At 44.1% G+C, this 17,725-nt stretch overlaps 1 protein-coding gene across 5 annotated transcripts; it reads left to right on the top strand.

The window, feature by feature from the left end:
• Positions 1 to 2,552: 2,552 nt before the first annotated feature.
• On the top strand, positions 2,553 to 17,410 carry TMEM100 (transmembrane protein 100). Of its 5 annotated transcripts, none has more exons than XR_009729059.1 (5): positions 2,553 to 2,898; positions 5,518 to 5,690; positions 8,911 to 9,416; positions 11,563 to 14,746; positions 16,164 to 17,410. XR_009729059.1 is itself a non-coding variant. In XM_061377387.1 (4 exons), the coding sequence occupies exon 3, from the start codon at positions 8,973 to 8,975 to the stop codon at positions 9,375 to 9,377; it is 405 nt and encodes a 134-aa protein (XP_061233371.1). In that variant the 5' UTR covers positions 2,553 to 2,898; positions 5,518 to 5,690; positions 8,911 to 8,972; the 3' UTR covers positions 9,378 to 9,416; positions 11,563 to 17,410. The 5 variants fall into 5 exon arrangements, 2 of the variants coding, with proteins under 2 accessions (XP_061233371.1, XP_061233370.1); XR_009729060.1 differs by having other exon boundaries at positions 17,075 to 17,410; XR_009729058.1 differs by having other exon boundaries at positions 11,563 to 14,475; positions 14,596 to 17,410.
• The last annotated feature ends 315 nt before the right edge of the window (positions 17,411 to 17,725 follow it).

Below are 17,725 nucleotides of genomic sequence, written 5' to 3' on the forward strand. Positions count from 1 at the left end.
TTCCAACATATTAAACATGCTGAAAGAGTGCTTTCTAAAAGTTTCAGTAAATGCAATCAATGGACATGTTGTGTCCGTGTGTGGGCTTAGGGATAAAATAAAGGAAAATTCAGTAGAGAGTTAGGGAAAAGGCAAGAAAAACAAATTGAATAGGGAGCCCACAAAGGTTGTGCTTTGCCAGATTAATGAGTCACTGTTTGCTGTGCTCTAAAGGCCCAGGAGACTGTCAGACACTCAAAGGAAACCAGGAAGTATTACAAGTGTGTCTTAGTAGGCAGAGCAACAGCACTGCTTGATTCAGGAGTAAAACTGAGCTCTTTCAATAGGCTGCAGGAGTTCCAGAATGACACAGGCTTCTGTGTATTGTCCCCTCTGGGGCTGCACCTCCTCGGAGCAGCTGTGTTAAGGCCACAGGGAGCAGATTTTGTCATTTAGGGCAGGTCCTAAAGGGGAACTATGAGGCATTTAAGCATGGCAGTCCAAAACTGTGAACCTGTAACCCCTCGCTGCAGCTGTTGCTCAGTCTTGAAGTTTCCTCAGCTGTTTGCACTGCATTTCTACAGGTGCCAAACGTGCTGCTTCGGGTATGTTTGGTACTTCTTTCCTTATATCCTTGGAGAGTCATGCTCCAAGCACAGCAGGCCCTTAAAAGGCAGAGGTAGTCTGCCATTCCCGTTTTAAAAGGCCAGAGGGGTGGTTGTATTTGACCTCTTTGTGTCTCAGAGCTACAAACCTCCTCTTGTAGGGGACAGCCCACTGCTCTCACAGCACTGAAAGGAGGCATCATTCCCACCGCTTCTCATAGCAGCTCTTCTGCTTCACAAGAAGGAGTTACAATTGTATGGGGTCTAGAAGAGAGTGTAACTTTCTAGCCTATTGTTAGGGCATTTATTTGTTCAGAAACACGTGAATTCTAAGCCCAGTTTGATGCTTGTTTATGTGTACTTCAGATTACTTCCTCAAAAATCAGCATTGGGAGTTATTTTATGTAATACTTTCAGTATTTTATGTAATACTTTCAGTAATAAAGTTGGCATGGAAAAGTAAGAATGTACTGGGGAACTGTTGATGGTGTAAGCATAGGAGGGAGTTTCTCTGTCAACACAGGACCAAATACTACACTGGAAAGACTAGAGAGGAATTGATGTAATAGGAACGGGGTGAAAGTTAGGTCATGCACATACGTGCTACTAGCAAGAATTTCTAATATAAAGTGATAAATGGAACTGATACTGGAGAAAAATCCAGATATATTGAACAATCAGAGGATAAATATGACGTGTTAGTATTTCTGGTAGGACAGGAAAATATTTTACATCCATGCAGGATACTGACAAGGCCACATCTGAAAAAATGATGATCAAAAGTAAGCCTGAGAGAGTCTGATTTCTACCTCTTAGGACATTAGAGGGTTAATCGCCAAAAGAAAGATAATCTATTTCAGCCCAAGGCTGAATATATCATTGTCTATGAATCCATGCAGCTAGAAACAAGATTAAGGTTCCTAGATATCAACAGAATAAAGCTTTTAGCTTTCTAGCAGAAGCAGGAAATCCAGTTGGTTTGAGGTGGAACTTGGCAAATTTCATAAAGAGATTACCTGACACTGCTGCCTGTATGAGAAAGGCCTGGGTTTAACAGCCCAGGAGCTCCTGGCCGGGGACAGTTGCCCTCAGATGCAGTTGCTTATCATTGCTGCTGAAAGGCCAATGTGCTTGGAGGAAACACTTGCAAATGGGGAAGAAAGTGCCAGTTTCTTGTATAAAGCTGTGGATCTCTTCCAGAACCTCCTGACTGATTCAGCTGGAGGAGATGAATCCTTGGCAGGATCTCCATCACTGGGGAGTTCTTAATGATACACGGGGTGAGATCCTGGCTCCTGTGAGGTTGATGGAAGTTTTGCTATTCATTTCTTTGAGGCCAGGATTTCACCCTGGAAAGGGAGTCAAAAGTACATGCATGCTTTCAGAGACAGAGTGGCTGATTAAATACATCTGGAGCACTGCTCTTTTATCAGTCATTGATAAAATAGTGCCTTTTAAATATAAACTTTGGGTAAGCTTAACCACACAATACAAACATGTTCTTTTACAAGCCCCAAAAGCAAAATCTGTTGGGAAAGATCAGAAACCATGGTAAAAAATAACACCCATTCCCTTCCACTCCAACCCCCTGAAGAGTTTAATGTTCCGCTGAAATGAGTGAATAAAGCATAGAAAAGCCAGTTAAAATATTTCTAGATGATACATAAAGCTTTATCCTCTAAGGATGTAATCCAAAACTATGCTCCCGCTCATTTAATGCCTGAGAAGTGAAGGACCAGATGGGAGTTCATCCGGATTCCAGCAGGGCCTGGCTGTGCTCCGCAGTGTCATCCAGCCCCTAAAGGGCTCAGGACCCGCAGCGAACCCTCGTCTGCTCGGACCAGGGTATCTAGCTACTTGGGGGACAGACACACACGCCTCCCCCCATGGTGCTGTGCACGGGGGCTAAGAGGGCTGGACGATACCCCCCGGCCCCGTGTTTCACCTGGCAGGGTACAGAACAGCCCCGCACGGTGCGGGACTGGACAAAGCAGCGGACACCGAGCGCATCCGAACCGGGCATGTGAACAGCGCAACGCCGAGCCGCGGAGGGCAGGGCGAGGCGAGACAAGGCGGGGGACTGCCCAGCCCCGCCTGCCCGCCCCCGGCCAGCCTTCCTCAGGGCTGGAGCGGGACCTTCCCCGGTGAGCGCAGCCCCGCCCGCCGCAGCTCCAGCCGCTGAGTTTGCTCCGGTCCCTCAATTGTTTCGCTCTCACAAGAACTTTGTTTACAGTCCCTTGTGCAGCGGGCGGCATCCCCCTCTTATACTTGCTCCGGGCTGGTGTTCGCTGCAGTCCTGCCCGGCACTCGGGAGGTAAGGCACGGCTCGGCTCGGCTCGGCTCGGCTCACTATACTACAGCATGGTCTATCTAGCTTAGCTCAGTTTGGTTCAGTTCAGCATAGTATAGTATACTAGCATGGTCTGGCATGGCTCAGCTCAGTTTAGCACAGCTCAGTTTAGCTCAGCATGGCACGGCTCCGCTCGGCATACTATACCATAGCATGGTCTAGCACGGTTTAGCTCGACTACGCATAGCATAGCAGGGCTCGGCTGGGCTCTCAGGCGCAGGACCCGCACACACTGAGTACCCGCGGGGCTTCGGCCCCGCTGCTGCCCGGCAGCTCCCGGAGCCGGCGGGGCGCGCTGGGGTTGCTCGGGCCCTGCGGGCACCCCCGCGCCGGCCCGCGGTCCTGAGGCGGTTCCCGCACCGCTCCCTCCTGCCCTGCGCAGGGTTTGCCCCAGGGGCCGTGGTACAATGGAAGTCTCACAGTGCGGGCAGCCCGAGCCGTGCTTTGGGCTTTCCCTGCCTCTTCACTGCTCCTCTCGCTTGCATAGGTGTGCGCGGACGGGCATGACACGCGTGTTTTGCTTCGGTGTCTGTGGAGTGTTACAGAACGATTTGTTTGTGGAGGGGTCTGTCTGGTTTCCGTCCTGGCCCAGCTATGTCTGGAAACGCAAAAAGGTGTGAGAGCTCAGACCTGGTAATTATTTTACTGAAAAACTTAGTGACGGGAACTTAGGGCATCCCGAGGCACAGAGAGCTGGTACGCACGAGTGTAACGTGCTCTCCTCTCTATAGTTCAGGGCCTGATCCTGGAGCCTTGTAAGTATAAATCCTAGTTCTGTGTTTCCAGGAGTGTTCACATGGGGAAGAGTTGCAGGATTGTGTTCAGGGTTACCACAGGCTGCTGGATTCCAAATGAACTCTGGCTCTCTGCTCAGTATAGGACGACAGACTCCTTATATTGGTTTCCGTAGTCACTTTAACACAAACCCAAGTGTGAAGCATGAGCATTATGAATTACTGGAATTTATATATGGAAAAAGGGGTGTTTGAAATATGCAAAAGACAGCCTCAGGTCTGTGATATAGAAGAAAACTTAATGTGCCGCACTGCCTCTGGGTAAATGCGAGAAAGGGGAGACAGTTGTAGGTGAGAAATACCATCTCATTGCACTTGGGCAGAGAGCGTCAGCATGTGGAAAGCCTCCTGAGAGCACCGCATTGAAATGATTCCCAGTTAAAATCTTGGAAGCTGAATGTAGAGATTCCTTGTATTCCTGCTTCTTTGGCTTTATGGTGACGGGGGGAAGAAATTTGGTCTGTCAGTCAGGGGGTTGGTAAAGACATTGATTTAAAAACTGACCTGAAGTGTCTGTGGTCAAATCCAATCCAGAGAAATGACTAACAGAGAGATTAATCTTTGTAAAGAATGATGCTGGCTGAGGGGCGCAAATGTGCTGGGAAGAGCCTTTTGAACAACCATAACCATTCTTATAATAGGTGTGCAAGTTGCAAGATTATTCCAGAGGTCTGCTGTTGGTCTGATGTAACCTGCATTATTTATCTGAGGTGGGGGTTTTCCTGCATTTCCCTCCAAACTTTTCAAAAAGTGAAACTAGTCACTGGTAGAGACAAGAATGTAATCAAGGAGATAAGCAAGGAGACCTTTATTATTAGCTACCTTCATTAACCAGCTAATTATACTTTAGCTGTGTCACAGCTGAAGAGCAGCAGCAGTTTGTGCCTGTAAATGTCTGTGAGCTGTTAGCATGGCCTAAGCAACTTAAAAGGAGAAGAAGCCCTTAAAGTTTATCATTATACAAGTATATCCTCATGAATATATTCCCATTTCCACTTAGGAGTCCAAACTCAGTGTGGAAGTGAGTTTCCATAATCATGCCTATACAGAAAGGGAATGTTGAGTAAGATTAGCAACATAAATCTCTGCCTGCTTCATGAGTTTTACCCAGCTGCTTGGTGACTTCCCAGCTGTTTCTGCACTTGATTACAGTTTCCATCACTGTTGTGCTGCAGAGTCTGCCTTGTCCCTGTTTGAGTTACGAACCTTGTTCTTAAAAATCCAAATAACAGAAATTAACAATAGCAAATATAATGGACTTATGTTTATTACAGCGAGTTCTTGGACTCAGCTTGCCTGTTTGTTTTTCTGAGAGGAGTTTTTGGGTTTATATTAGGTTTTGTTACAGCAGAGGGGGTTTTAGTGGGAAGCATGTTGTTATTGCCAGTTTACAGCTGAGAAAACCAAGGCACAGGGAGATGAAGTAATTTGCTCAAAGAAACTGGAGACAGAATAGGCAAAACCCCAAGTACTCCAAGTTGTGATTCACATAAATGAGCAATAGAAATGAAGTTAAATGAGATTTGTGACTACAGAAATTCCCATGCATTATCTTGTCCTACTTAGCTCTTTCTGAGGTCTTGCCTGGGTTGTGACATCACTGAGATGAAAGAAGAAAATTATATAGGGCCAGAAATGTGCGGCTGCTGCCAAGAAAAGAGGCAGAAACCCCTTGGAGAGCCAGAGGGAGAACATCCCCTGCTTCCATTCGATCAGCAGCGGGAGTCAGCATACAGCAGAAGCTTTGTTCTTAAGAAGCTGATAAATATCCTCCAACTTTTTTTTGTAGGAAACGTCCATGCTAGAATATTGTTACCTCCAGTTCAGCAACATCTGAAAGCTTCAAAGCCTGGAGCAGCACTTGCATGACTCCCCCTTGAATTGACATACGAGACATCTCAAACCATCTTCCTCTGCTAACTGAGCCAAGGGATTTGTTCCGATGGATTTCTTCTGGACCTGGTAAGTGTGTGTGCTGCTGGATGTCATGGCTTTTCAACTTACATCTATTAGTGGGTAAAGCATTCCTCTCTTCTTTGTCTGGTGTTAGCCACAGATTGCCAGAGAAACACATTCTTCCTCCAAGTCACCATAGCTCCATACAGCAGTACTCATGGTATGATTAGTGAAAGGATGCTGGTGTTGCCGGGTATCTTCGCCTAAATTTCTTACCCTGAAACTTGAACCAAGTCACCTGTTGGCATAAGTCAGAAGTGACTTTGCTGGCAAAGAGGATCTAGTACCTTATTTTCTAGGGCTGAATACCTTTACTCCCACTTCAGATAGGTTCTGTTGTTTATTTTAGTTAGAGTCTTTCAATAGGGGTTTGTTTATTTGTTTTGTATGAATGCTGTCTGCTTACATCCTATTACAGGCAAGAAATGTGCTTCTCAGAAGCCAAAAGGTATTTTGCCATTAATTTCATTTTGGTAGTTCAGAAGATTTTTTTACAAAATTAATGCTAGTTTTGACTGTATAAATGCATCTCCTTTCTTCATAAACCTCTGTACAAGACATCTAAGAGATTAATGTTCATTGGGGATGTATCTGAAGCAGAGGGACAAGGACTCTAGGGACAGGAGTAAATATACTTTGACTGAATGTTGAAGTTTTTTCAAGATAATCATGTTCACTATGACCCCAGTCCAAAGTCTTTTCAAGTTATTGGGAACTTTCCCTATTTCTATGACTGTTACAGTGTTTAGACTTCTGCATAGTCATTAAAATGTATTTGGGTGTGAAATACCTTTTATATGGAAAATGATTATTTTGTTTCCTCTCAAATTTAATAATAAAATGTTGAACTAACTGAATATGGCTATCAAGTATCAAAGATTAGCCCTATTCAATTAGTAGGATCAAAAGAAGGTGACATTTAGGGAGCACATTCTCCCATTGTGCCGATCTTCTGTGACATTTAATGGGTAAGTGATGCAGCAACATAGTGGCACCGCTGAGTCTCACTGCCATGTAAGACATTATTGAGAATGCAGAACTTGGGCTCAGGCCCATGTGGGGACAGATCAGTGGTTCTCTAGGGCAACCCCATGGCTTTCCCAGACTCTTTCTGTCTGATCTAAAAGGTACTTAATTGTGCATTAGAATTTGAAGAACAAAGCAACAGAACCTCAGAGAGCAAATCTATTTGCTTTGTCCAATAAGCACTGATCAGATCCTGTTCCTGCCCTTGGAGATACCAGACACCTTCACAACAAAACACAGAACCATGGAATGGTTGTGGCTGGAAGGGTCCTCTGGAGGTCATCTGGTCCATCAGTGTCCTGCTCAAGCAAGGTCACCTAAAGAAATCTGTTCAGGTGGCTTTTGAATATCTCTGAGGATGGAGACCCCCAAAACACCCTGGTCAACCTGTTCCAGTGCTCAGTCACACTCACAGTAAAAAAGTGCTTCCTGATGTTCAGGCAGAACCTTCTTGTGTTTTCAGTTAGTGCCCATTGTCTCTTGTTTTGTGAGTGTGTGTGCTTGGTTCTGCTGTGCTCAGTGTTGTCATTAGGAGGTTACTCTGTCTTGTAGCTGCTGAACCCATTGTGGGATTGAGCCCTGGGGACAGCCCTGTACAGCAAGAAACACTACTGAGCTGAGCACTCTTCTTTAGGGCAGCAGAACAAAAGCTTTGTCAAACCAGGTCTAAACTTTCTTTATGTCAGTAGGGTTCAAGGAAACTCCAATACAAACTCTCTGACTACAGTGTAGCCTGTTTGTGTGTGTATTTAAAAATAGAGAAATCCTCTTTCTCAGAAAACACACAGTTATAGGATGTACTGAGATATAAAACCAAGGGCTCTCCACAATGGATGAATATATCTTAGCAACAAGGGTGGAGTGGTGGGAAAGGAAAAGGAGAATACAAGTATCTGGCAATTAACTTCCTAGTCACAGATGTGAAGGTGATAAAAGTGATAAAAGCATTACTGCATTGCCAGCACTCTTCCTTCTTCTCTGAGCTGCATATCATGCTGCTCATAAGAGCAAAAGCTACACAGCCTGTAGCAGAGAGTGGTGGGAGAGTCCTGTGCGCTACACGCAGAAGGAAAACCTAGTGCTTCCCTGGTGTACCAGTCTCTGTTGTATGTGGTGGGGTGTACTGATCACACAGCCATGGCGTTGTCAGAGGCTCACTAACCGCCATACCACCACATTCCCCGCAGGAATTATGAGGTCTGTTCATGGCTGCCTGTAGCAGCAGAGAGTCATGGGCTCATCTTTCCCTGATCAGATGGACTCCAGTTAGGCACTGGGCACAGGGACCAAAAGCTGTTTTGCCTCATAATGCAGATGGAATCAAGTTGTGCGTGCTCTCTGTAGGACTGAAAGTGTGTATACAATGCAGAAACAGAAGAAAAGTGACCTACTGTCACTAGAATGTGTATGACACTAAATTTCCCTCCCATGGAGTAACATGGATGTGGTTTCATGGACTTGAGTAATTTCCCCGTGGAAGTGGTGAATACCTCAATGTTGGACACTTTTAAGATTCAGCTGGACAGGGTGGTGGGAAGCCTAGCTTAGGTCATGCTTTGCCAAGAAAAGTTGAACCAGGTGATCCTTGTGGTTCCAACCTTGTATTCTGTGACTCTATGACTTAAAAGGGACCCATTACTTTTGCTTTCTGCTGGTGTTTGCTGAGTGCAGGGAACTGTTTTAATCTCCATTCCCCCCACATCCATATCTAGTCATGACCATTTGAATTTTTCACTGAGTAGCGCTTTCATTGAGAAGTTTGCTATTAAGTCCTGGGTTTTACTGGACCAGTTCATGCCCATGTTATTGTGATGTGTAATGAAGCAAATCTGCATAACGTGTGTGTAGAGGTGTAGCTCTAAAGAAACACTGAAAAAGTGTGGGAGCAAGAGCAGAATTTTTAACCAAAACAGCCTTTGAACTTCACCTCCTCATCAGAAGATGTAATGCCATTGAAATCTAAACTACATCAAATACCAACTTTAGGATGTGACTTAAAGTAAGATTTAGCCCACAGCACTTTAAGGTTGGTGTCTGTCTTGGTCTATGTTCTTTCTAGCACACACTGATGGCTACTATAAGAATTTATTCAGATCCTCCACAATCAGTAGTGTTACAAGGAAGCTTGTCCATAACCCCTTGTCAGCCATTTGTCATGCAACAGTAACGCTTGGTTGAACTCATGCTCTTCTCTCCACAGTGCACCGTGTGCTCAGCAGTGCCTGCTCTAGCCTAAGAACTGACGGAGTCAAGGCAATCAAGATGACAAACGAACCTATTAAAGAGATTCTGGGCGCTCCAAAGCATCCTGGTACTGTAACCATGGAGAAGTGTAATAACAATGACTGTGTGATAACCACCATCCCTCTTGTCAGTGAGTGCCAGCTGACCGCAGCAACAGGGGGAGCAGAACTCTCCTGTTACCGCTGTACCATTCCCTTTGGGGTGGTTATCCTCATAGCTGGCATCGTGGTTACTGCTGTGGCATACAGCTTTAATTCTCATGGATCAATCATCTCAGTGTTTGGATTAGTCCTTTTGTCATCAGGACTTCTTTTGCTGGCTTCTAGCGCAGTGTGCTGGAAAATCAGGCAGCAAAACAAGAAAGCAAAGAGGCGGGAGAGCCAGACAGCGCTTGTGGCAAATCAGAGAACCTTGTTTGGTTAAAGACAACCAGGAGAAGGCTGGACAGAAGGCAGAACCTTTGTAAGTCAGCTTGACTATTTATCGATAGGAGAGATTGCAAGTTTTAATTTAACTTTGGAAATGAACTGAAGTGGAAATGGAATGGATTAAGAAATATTCCTTGAAACTCTGCAAGTGCTCTTAATATTTTTCTTACTGCAGATTTGGTAGTGATTCTTTTGAAGACGGAGGAAAACCCACTTTTTCTGCACAGAAAGCGGCATCATCCTGACTTCCATCATCACAACTGCATTCTCCAACATGCTGATCATGTTGGAAAGGGACTTTTGAAAACTAAGAGTAGTTTGAACTGTCTTGAAATGCCAGGATCTCCTTAAAATACACACTGTGACATTTGACCGAGGGAGAAGTCATAGCATTTGAGGTGACTACAAGCTTATGGCCAGATTGTGACTTAAATTGTAGCTCAAAAAAGAAAAAAGCAATAACAACCAAACACTGCAGATTGCTCAATAAGCTGATTCTTATATTTTATGTAACTTTCCCCTCCCAATATCTGTGGTACTTTCCCCCCTTTTTTTAAACCAACTAATATTAATTTTGTTCTACTATTGAATAGAAATAGGTAGAAATATATAATGTTATTGTCTAACCTAAATAACGGGGTATGATTATGGCTTAAAACATGAGACTTTTTTGGTTTTATAAATTAAAATGGTCAGGTTTAGCACTTTGGATTATTTTGCTATAAAAGTAAAAAGTAAATTTCATTAAAATAATATTCAGTGCTGCTAGACCTTTAGCAAATCTGTTCTTGCTATCAGGATATCTTGTATCTTCAACTTTGACTGCTTTATGATTCTATTTTTGTAGAACAGTAACTGTGAACATATGTACTGCTGATCTCCTCCCAAAATCTCTGTAGAGTGTGGATTATAGTTTGATGGCCCATTCCTTTTGCAGGTTGCTGTAGCAACTGTTACTGGAAAACCATAATGGTCAGTTCTGCAGACACATACTGGCATGGTCACTTTTAGACACAACTATGAATAATTACTTGCTGAAGCAAAGTCATCTGTATAGTAACTGTTTGCTGAATGAGCTTTGGGATTGTGGATCTAGAAAAGCAGGTGCCAGGCGTCCCCTGTGTGTGTCCGTTTGATTCTGTAACTCTTGTGTTCCAGACGTCTTCCAGCTTCTTTTCAGATAATGAATAATTGAGGGGCTGGTCCCAAGGTGAAGCAAACCAGAATGTTATTTCTTCATCTCTATCCTGAAGGACAAGTGGTGCGGAGCCAAGTCACAGGCTGCCACCCCAGCGTGTGTGAAGGTGTCAGAAGGCAGAGGGGCTGCATGGAGCCCTCTTTATTTTTCCCCTCTCTGTTTTTTTTTGTCCTTTATTTCTCCCGACTCAAAAGGGCTGGATGTGATTTTTAGTTTCCACTGCTGCAGCGAGTGAGGCTGTTATTAATGTGCCTCCTCTTTGCCCTCTGCTGCCTCTGGCATCCACAACAGCAGTGGTGATGCCACTGCAGAGCATCCCTGCCAACCAGGGGGGTTGCCTTCCACAGGTCACCCTGGAGCTGTATGCTTCACCTCCTGAAATCACCCGGCATCCTGGCTTAGGTGCCACCTTTTCTTCTGCTCTCCATGGTTTAAGCTTGTTGCATCCATAATCTATCCCTGGATATGTGCAGTGCACTTCATGTTTTAAATAGAGCAAGCTGTATGTATGGGAGGGGATGTTTGGAGTCAGTATTTGCGTTGCCACACTCCGTGGTTACCAGACGCTATAATAAAATCACTTGCATCAGAGGAAAGCTGACAACACATTTTAGCACTTCCATGGCCCTAACTTAATCACGGCAGGAAGCTTTCCTGCTGCTAGGAGAACATGTTGCGTCACCAGAACATCTGACACCGGTGTCTAATGTCAATCACTTTGCTTAAGGTCATTAAAAATATTAGGGTGTCCCCTTACGATGTACAGGTTTTGCATGAGTGACAATTTATGGGAAATGCATAGCATGATAAATAATGGAACAGGTGGAACTAAAGTGGTGTCTTTCCTGTTTAAAATGAGAAAAGTGATTGACATCAGCAAAGCTGGATAAACTAAATAGGGCTATTTATTTCTTTCCCCCCTAGGAACACAATAGTTTTTCTGACTCTTTCTTCCCCCTCTCCATTTCTGTTTTTTTCTCAGTGGAATTTTGCAGGCTGCTGAGGAGAGAATTGGAGGGACTGTAGAGATGCAGGGATTTGCACTACACACGTGGAGCAGCTCAGTCCCATCGTTCCCAGTCTGTTGTCCTCTGCAGAAGTCTTTTCCATATGCGGGTCTTCCCTTCACCATTGGTGTGATAGAGGCGAGCTTGTGTATGGCATGAGGAAGGGAAACAGAGGTGCAAGGTGAGGCTCTGCTCCAAATCAAAAGAAAAGGCCAAACTCAATGGAATAAGAGGCAATGGGTTTTGTGGAGTATTTTTTTCCAGGGAAAGTATATATGAGTCAGAATTGCTCTGATACTGCTAGAGATTTCCCTTATCTCTACTCTGTTTTATATTTGCCCTGAACGTACAAGGACACAGCAGAGTGCCTGCACCACCCTCTGCCTTGCTAAGTGTGGGCATCCAGGCATTAAGCAGCATGTGAGCAGTGACAGCCAGCATTGTGCTGACCCTAGGTGTGATGTCCTAGCAAGCAAAGTTTCAGCTACTGCATGGTCCCAGGATACCAGCTGGCAGATAGATTGAAAGGCCTCTAGGTAATACAGGGCTGCCTCAGCAAAACTGCTGAGCTCAGCAGCATCAGCTCTATTCCAGTGGTACAACATACATGCACAAGCCTCTCCATATCAATCAGTGAGTGAAGTCTGTGCAGGACTTCACTCTTGTTTGTGTTTTACTCAGAAAAGCAAAATAGTAACTTTATGGGGAAAAATCCCAGCACTTGGTCTTGGCATCCTGCAGGAGGAGGCCAGAGGTTGTGAACAGTTTAGTCAGAGACCTCATGCTGTTGAAGGCGTTTTCACATACTTCATCGCTGAATTGCCACGAGGTCTTAGAAGCTGGCACAGACTTCACCACCATGATTTGTGTGCATTGATTTTGGGACAATCTGAAGTAGCAGTAATATCTTTTCTGAATGACCAATGATGACATCCCACACAAGTCTTACAGTCTATGTTTTTCATTCCCACAAATCTATACATAACGGACTTTTTCATTACTGTGCTCTCTCCCTATGCCCCTGGTGCTGGTTCCAACACAGGAGCAATACCTTCTTCTTAGCCCTTAAACCCTAAGTTGTTCTGAGGGAGGTGTTACATGAGTACGTGTGGCAGGTTTGGCCCCTTCATTTTTCCAGAAACCGGTAATTTTGTTAGATCTGAAATGTTTTTTACAAGGGCACATCTGCAATGCTTTTTACAGGGGTCAACCCCCTCAAACTGGTCAGCTACAAACAGCAAAATTTCAGCTTCAGCTTCTGAACCCCATGACTGGATTGATTTGGGGTTTCATGCTTGGATGCTGGGCCAGGCAACCCACCAAGGCTTTGCTACAAAGCCATATGGAACTCCAGAACTGCTGTTTGGTGTTTCTCATGGGAACCTGAGCGGCAGAAGTCAGCCTGGAGGATGCAACCCTGTGGAGATCACAATGACTTTCCAGCTCAGAAACACCTTCCCTTCTGATGCAAAACCGCTTTGAATGCGACAAGTGGTATTTCAGTTCTGGGAGAGGTTGGGTGGGAGCTGATGCAAATTTTATTGTCACAATTGCTTGTCTCTCCCTTCCTGAAAGCTCTGGCAGCATTGCACAAGCAAAATTGCCCTCACAAGGATAGAAAATTATCTAATAGGGGAATTGCGCTGGTGCACCGGGCAAACGTTACGGTGATCTTCAATAATAATTTCAAACCCTAAGCACAGGAAATTGTGTCTGTAACTACACCCTGTATTGCTATTGTACACAAAGCCAGTTATAGCCTGGGACAGTATTTAAAATAATAATCAGTTTAGGATGACAATGCTCAGTATTTGTTCAAGTCTAAACGCCCAATTTACGATTCCCCAGTCACTAGTGTGTCGTGATTTGTACGTGACCATGGGTCTAACACCAGAATTTGCCAAAAAAATAAAGAAAGAGAGAAAGAAAGGGTAGATTCATGGACTTGTGTTCAAGAGTTATGTTCCTCTGTCTTGGACACTCGGGAGAGCTCCTGTTACCAAACAATGAATGTACAACATTACTGCAGCTCAACAGAACAGGAACTGGGCTTCGAGTACGGAATGAAGAAAGGCTTGAGAGTCTCATCAGGATCCGGAAGGGTCAGGCCAGGAACAAGCCTCTGGAATATCCCGTATTCTTGCCTCAGCTTTGCTTATCCGGAGCCAAAGTCCAGGGCTAATGCTCCTTTAATCTGACGTGGAGGTTGTTGCATATTATTAGCAGGTTTCACCTGATTTGTTTTTGAAATGGGCTCTGAAATAAGAACAGAACAATATTGGCAGCCATCTTTTAGCATATGTATTTCCAGTACCTCTGATGCCTGGAAGCTGTAGGAATTTTTAGCTATATCAGTATAAATCTTTGTCAATTACAAAGGGCTTTGATATGTAAAAGTACATTAACATACCAAGAATTGCACTGTATGATGTGAAACATTATATAAATCCTGGAAAAGTTCTATGTGTAGACTGTATCTTACAGACTAAACCACATGGGAGAACAATGGTCTTAAACTGCAGAATCAACTTGAATTTTTGGCTTTTATTCAGGTTGTTGATGTCACTATTAACATGACAGAGGACCTAATCCTTCCTCTTGTGAGCAGGCAGTTAGAGTCCTATTGTCCTAACTCCTGCACCCAAAAATTTGCATTTGTGGCAAACATGGTATTTTTGAAAAACCCTTATTTTTGTGTTGATTCCTTCACTTCTTCACTTTCTGTGCTTTGCAGACTAAGAGAAAAATGTATTAAACTTTAAAAACAGAGGAAAAGAGGAAAGAGAACACAAAGAACAGAACAGCAAATGGACACTGCAAAAAGTCATGGAGGGATAGCAGAGCTTTACACAAGTACCTTGTTGAAAGAGATTTGTATAAATATGTAAGTCTTGTTTCTGATACATCCTTGCCTGTATCAGTTTTTTTCCTATAAAATATCTGAAGTCTCCAGGTTAAGATCAGTGTTAGATATCACCTCATATTTCTTCTCCTTTTCTGTTTCCTAGGAACCAGTCAGCTCAGTGAAAGGCAGGAGTTTAATTTCTTACATCCTTTGCAATCTAACTGAAATCAAATGGCCATTTGGGATTTGCAGAGGCAGTGCCCCCGTGCTTTTGGAAGTTAGAAAGCATTCAGCCACAGTCTACTCTAGAAGAGGTAGGCATCACATAGAGGTAAAGATTTCTGTACTGCAGCAGAAGATGTCAGTGAATCATCTATTGAAAAAAGTCAGTAACACCAGAGCAGCCCTTCACCACCTCTTCTCAGCCACATTCCCTTTCAATCTGAAGGCCCGAGTTTGTGAATAGAGTTAACAGCTTTCCTGGAAAACTGGCCCATGACATTATTTCCTTGTGAACTCCATCCACCTGTCATGTTAGGGCTTGGTGCGACGCCAGCACTGGCAGGAAATAATAGGCAGCAGGATGCTGGTGTGTGTCGATGGCCCTGACCCTCCCATTCCTGAACATGAATAAGCTTCGCGCTCTCAAGGCGTCACAGCCACAGGGCCCACAGAAACGCATGGGTGGGATGCAGAGCCACTAAAATAACATCCAACCGCCCTGAGCTGCAGCAACAGAGCTGCATGGGAAGAGATGGTGTCACATTCTTACTGCCGGCTGCTCTTTGTTCTCTCCCCTGCATTCTGTCTGTGCTGAGGATAGTACAATGGCTGCTTAACAAGGAAACAAAAGTACAAAGTAGGCCTGCATGTGAATTAGCTGAGATTCCCCAGAAGAACACAAAAGCTTCATTGAACAACTTTCACCACTTCAGGAGGGAAATGCACTGGGTGGGAACAGGAGTTTGAACGGTTTGCAGCTAGCTTTCTCCTGATACTGCACTGTTGTCTCTGGGAAAGGTAGTTCTCTTCAGTATTTAGCGGGACAAATGCTTGGGAGATTAAATGATGAGTTAGGGGAGCCCAAATCATCCCTTAGATGAGACTTGGTTTCAGTTTATGACATGGTGCAAACTGAAATGTGCATTCTTCAAGATCACCTCAGTAGCCCCCTGTCAATCTGGGTAGCTGGTGTCCCAAAATCCTTCATAGGCACTGGGCAGAGTGCAGGGAGGAGGATAGAAAGACTTCTTATTCCCACTCACTCCTCTGCCAGATCACACGTGGCAAAATCTGTTTAGGTTCTCATACAGCAATTCTTCTCTGAGCTACTCAAGAGTATTAATCTGGAATATTAGTTCTCTTGCTCCTCATCTCAGAGCTGTAAAGGTAGCTATGCTCTCCTGAAGGACATCCCATTTTGAAACTCAAAGTCACTACTCCATCTGTTTTAATATCTTGAGTTGTTCTGGATTGGTAAAAAAAGAGAAAAGATCACATAGACACACACACATGTGCTCTTTTGACTAGATGTAAGGACAAATAGCCTGAGATAAGTACACTTTTAATGCTTGCAGCATAAAAAATGCACTCCCCCAAAGGAAGCTTCTTCCCAGGGCTGATGGCTGAGAGCCAGAATAATTGCTGGAAGGGCCAGGCATGTTGGGGCTGGAGCTGGAATGAAAGTTTGTTTGTAAGCCAGTGCTCACCACCTCCCTGCTCCCTTTGCAGCTTTATGGGTAAGAAATGTCTGATCCCACAAGCTAGCTCTGGCTTCATGTGGTGAGATGTCTGTGCCTCTGAATCAAACCATGACCATTTTTCCTCATCTTCTGTGTAATGGAAGAGCTGAAATCTCACTATACTTCACATCATGTAACTCAAGAGCTCCTTAGTTAAGAGTGCTGGAGGCAGATACACTGTTCATGAGAATTGGCTTAGTCTCCTGGAATCAGTGGGGTATATCATGCATGACCATCTGAGTTGCCACTTCTGTTTTGTTTTTAGTTAAACAGAGACAAAGAAAATGTCATTCTTTGCCTACCAGCTGATGGTGCTTGAAAGAATGACCTTTGCTGTCACCCAAGCAAACAGCTTTTCAGTCATCACTCTGGCTTCTAAAACAAATTTGTAAAGAAACAGTCTGATCTCTTAGCCATTTTCCTGGAAGTATTTTTCATAAGAAAATCCAATGACTGGGGCAGTCATTGCCTGATCTGGAACAAAACTGGTACAGCTTAGATTTAATGAAATCCAGGCTTGAAGCAAACGAGATTTGAAGATGGTTAAGTTATTGCTAATGTTGCAGCTCTTATAAGATGAATGATTACGTGTAATAGGGTCAACACCTTCAGCTGCCTTTTAAGATTAGGAAAAAACTCCCAATAACCAATAAAACAAACTTCCCTTGGCGAAGTATTTCAGTACCTGCATCACAGCAGCTGGAACATGGCAGTGCCAGCCCAGCACCTTGTTCCGAATCTCCAGCGCCGCAGGGCTGCCCACACGTCCCCCTTCGCACAGCACCAAGGTCCCGTTGGCCTCCTGCAGCGACACCAATTTTGGATATTTTTGAGCGCCATCTACTGGAGTTTTACCTGGTTTATCCCTGCACACAAACTGTGCTGCCTATGTATTCAGAGATGTATAATACAGACAGGTAAGAGGTTTGAAGGATTTCAAATTGAGGAGGAGAATGAAAAAGTAAGACTTAAGCACCGCAGTACTCCCACGACTGATGGGCATCCCTACAGTGTCACAGCAAGCTCCCATGTTTTCATGGTTCTGATATTCCACTATTTCCTATGGTGAAACATTTCCAAATGCTGGACTTACAGCTGGTCTGAAACTCCCAAGGGATTAGTCTTCCACTGGAATACGATGATCTGATTAACTCCAAACTTTTCACAGAAATGTAAGAATTTTGTTGCTTATTCATTTTTCCAGGAAATTGTAATAATGAAATATGTTGCATTTTCGACTGCATTGTTTTAAAAAACATCAGAAAGAGAGAGATGACACAGAACATCTTTGTCTGCTGAAATGAAATATTATACACCTATGTGAAAGCTGTATGCCTTAATTCACGCACAGATAAAATCTGGAAACTGAGATTTGCATCCTGATTTGGGAAGGTAATAAAATGAGAACAGTCCTGGAATTTTTCATGGATTGAATTTCTAGACTGTACAGAGCTCCCATCGCTAAATTTTTATTTCTGTATTCCATGTTGATTTGAGAGAAAAGAGCCTGACTTGGGCGATTCTTTCTCTGTGTTTCTCTCCATGCACACA

The sequence above is a fragment of the Neopsephotus bourkii genome, unplaced genomic scaffold (genome assembly GCF_033783945.1).
Source record: "Neopsephotus bourkii isolate Nb327-2 ecotype Australia unplaced genomic scaffold, CSIRO-AGI_Nbou_v1 NB_1749, whole genome shotgun sequence".
NCBI lineage: Eukaryota > Metazoa > Chordata > Aves > Psittaciformes > Psittacidae > Neopsephotus > Neopsephotus bourkii.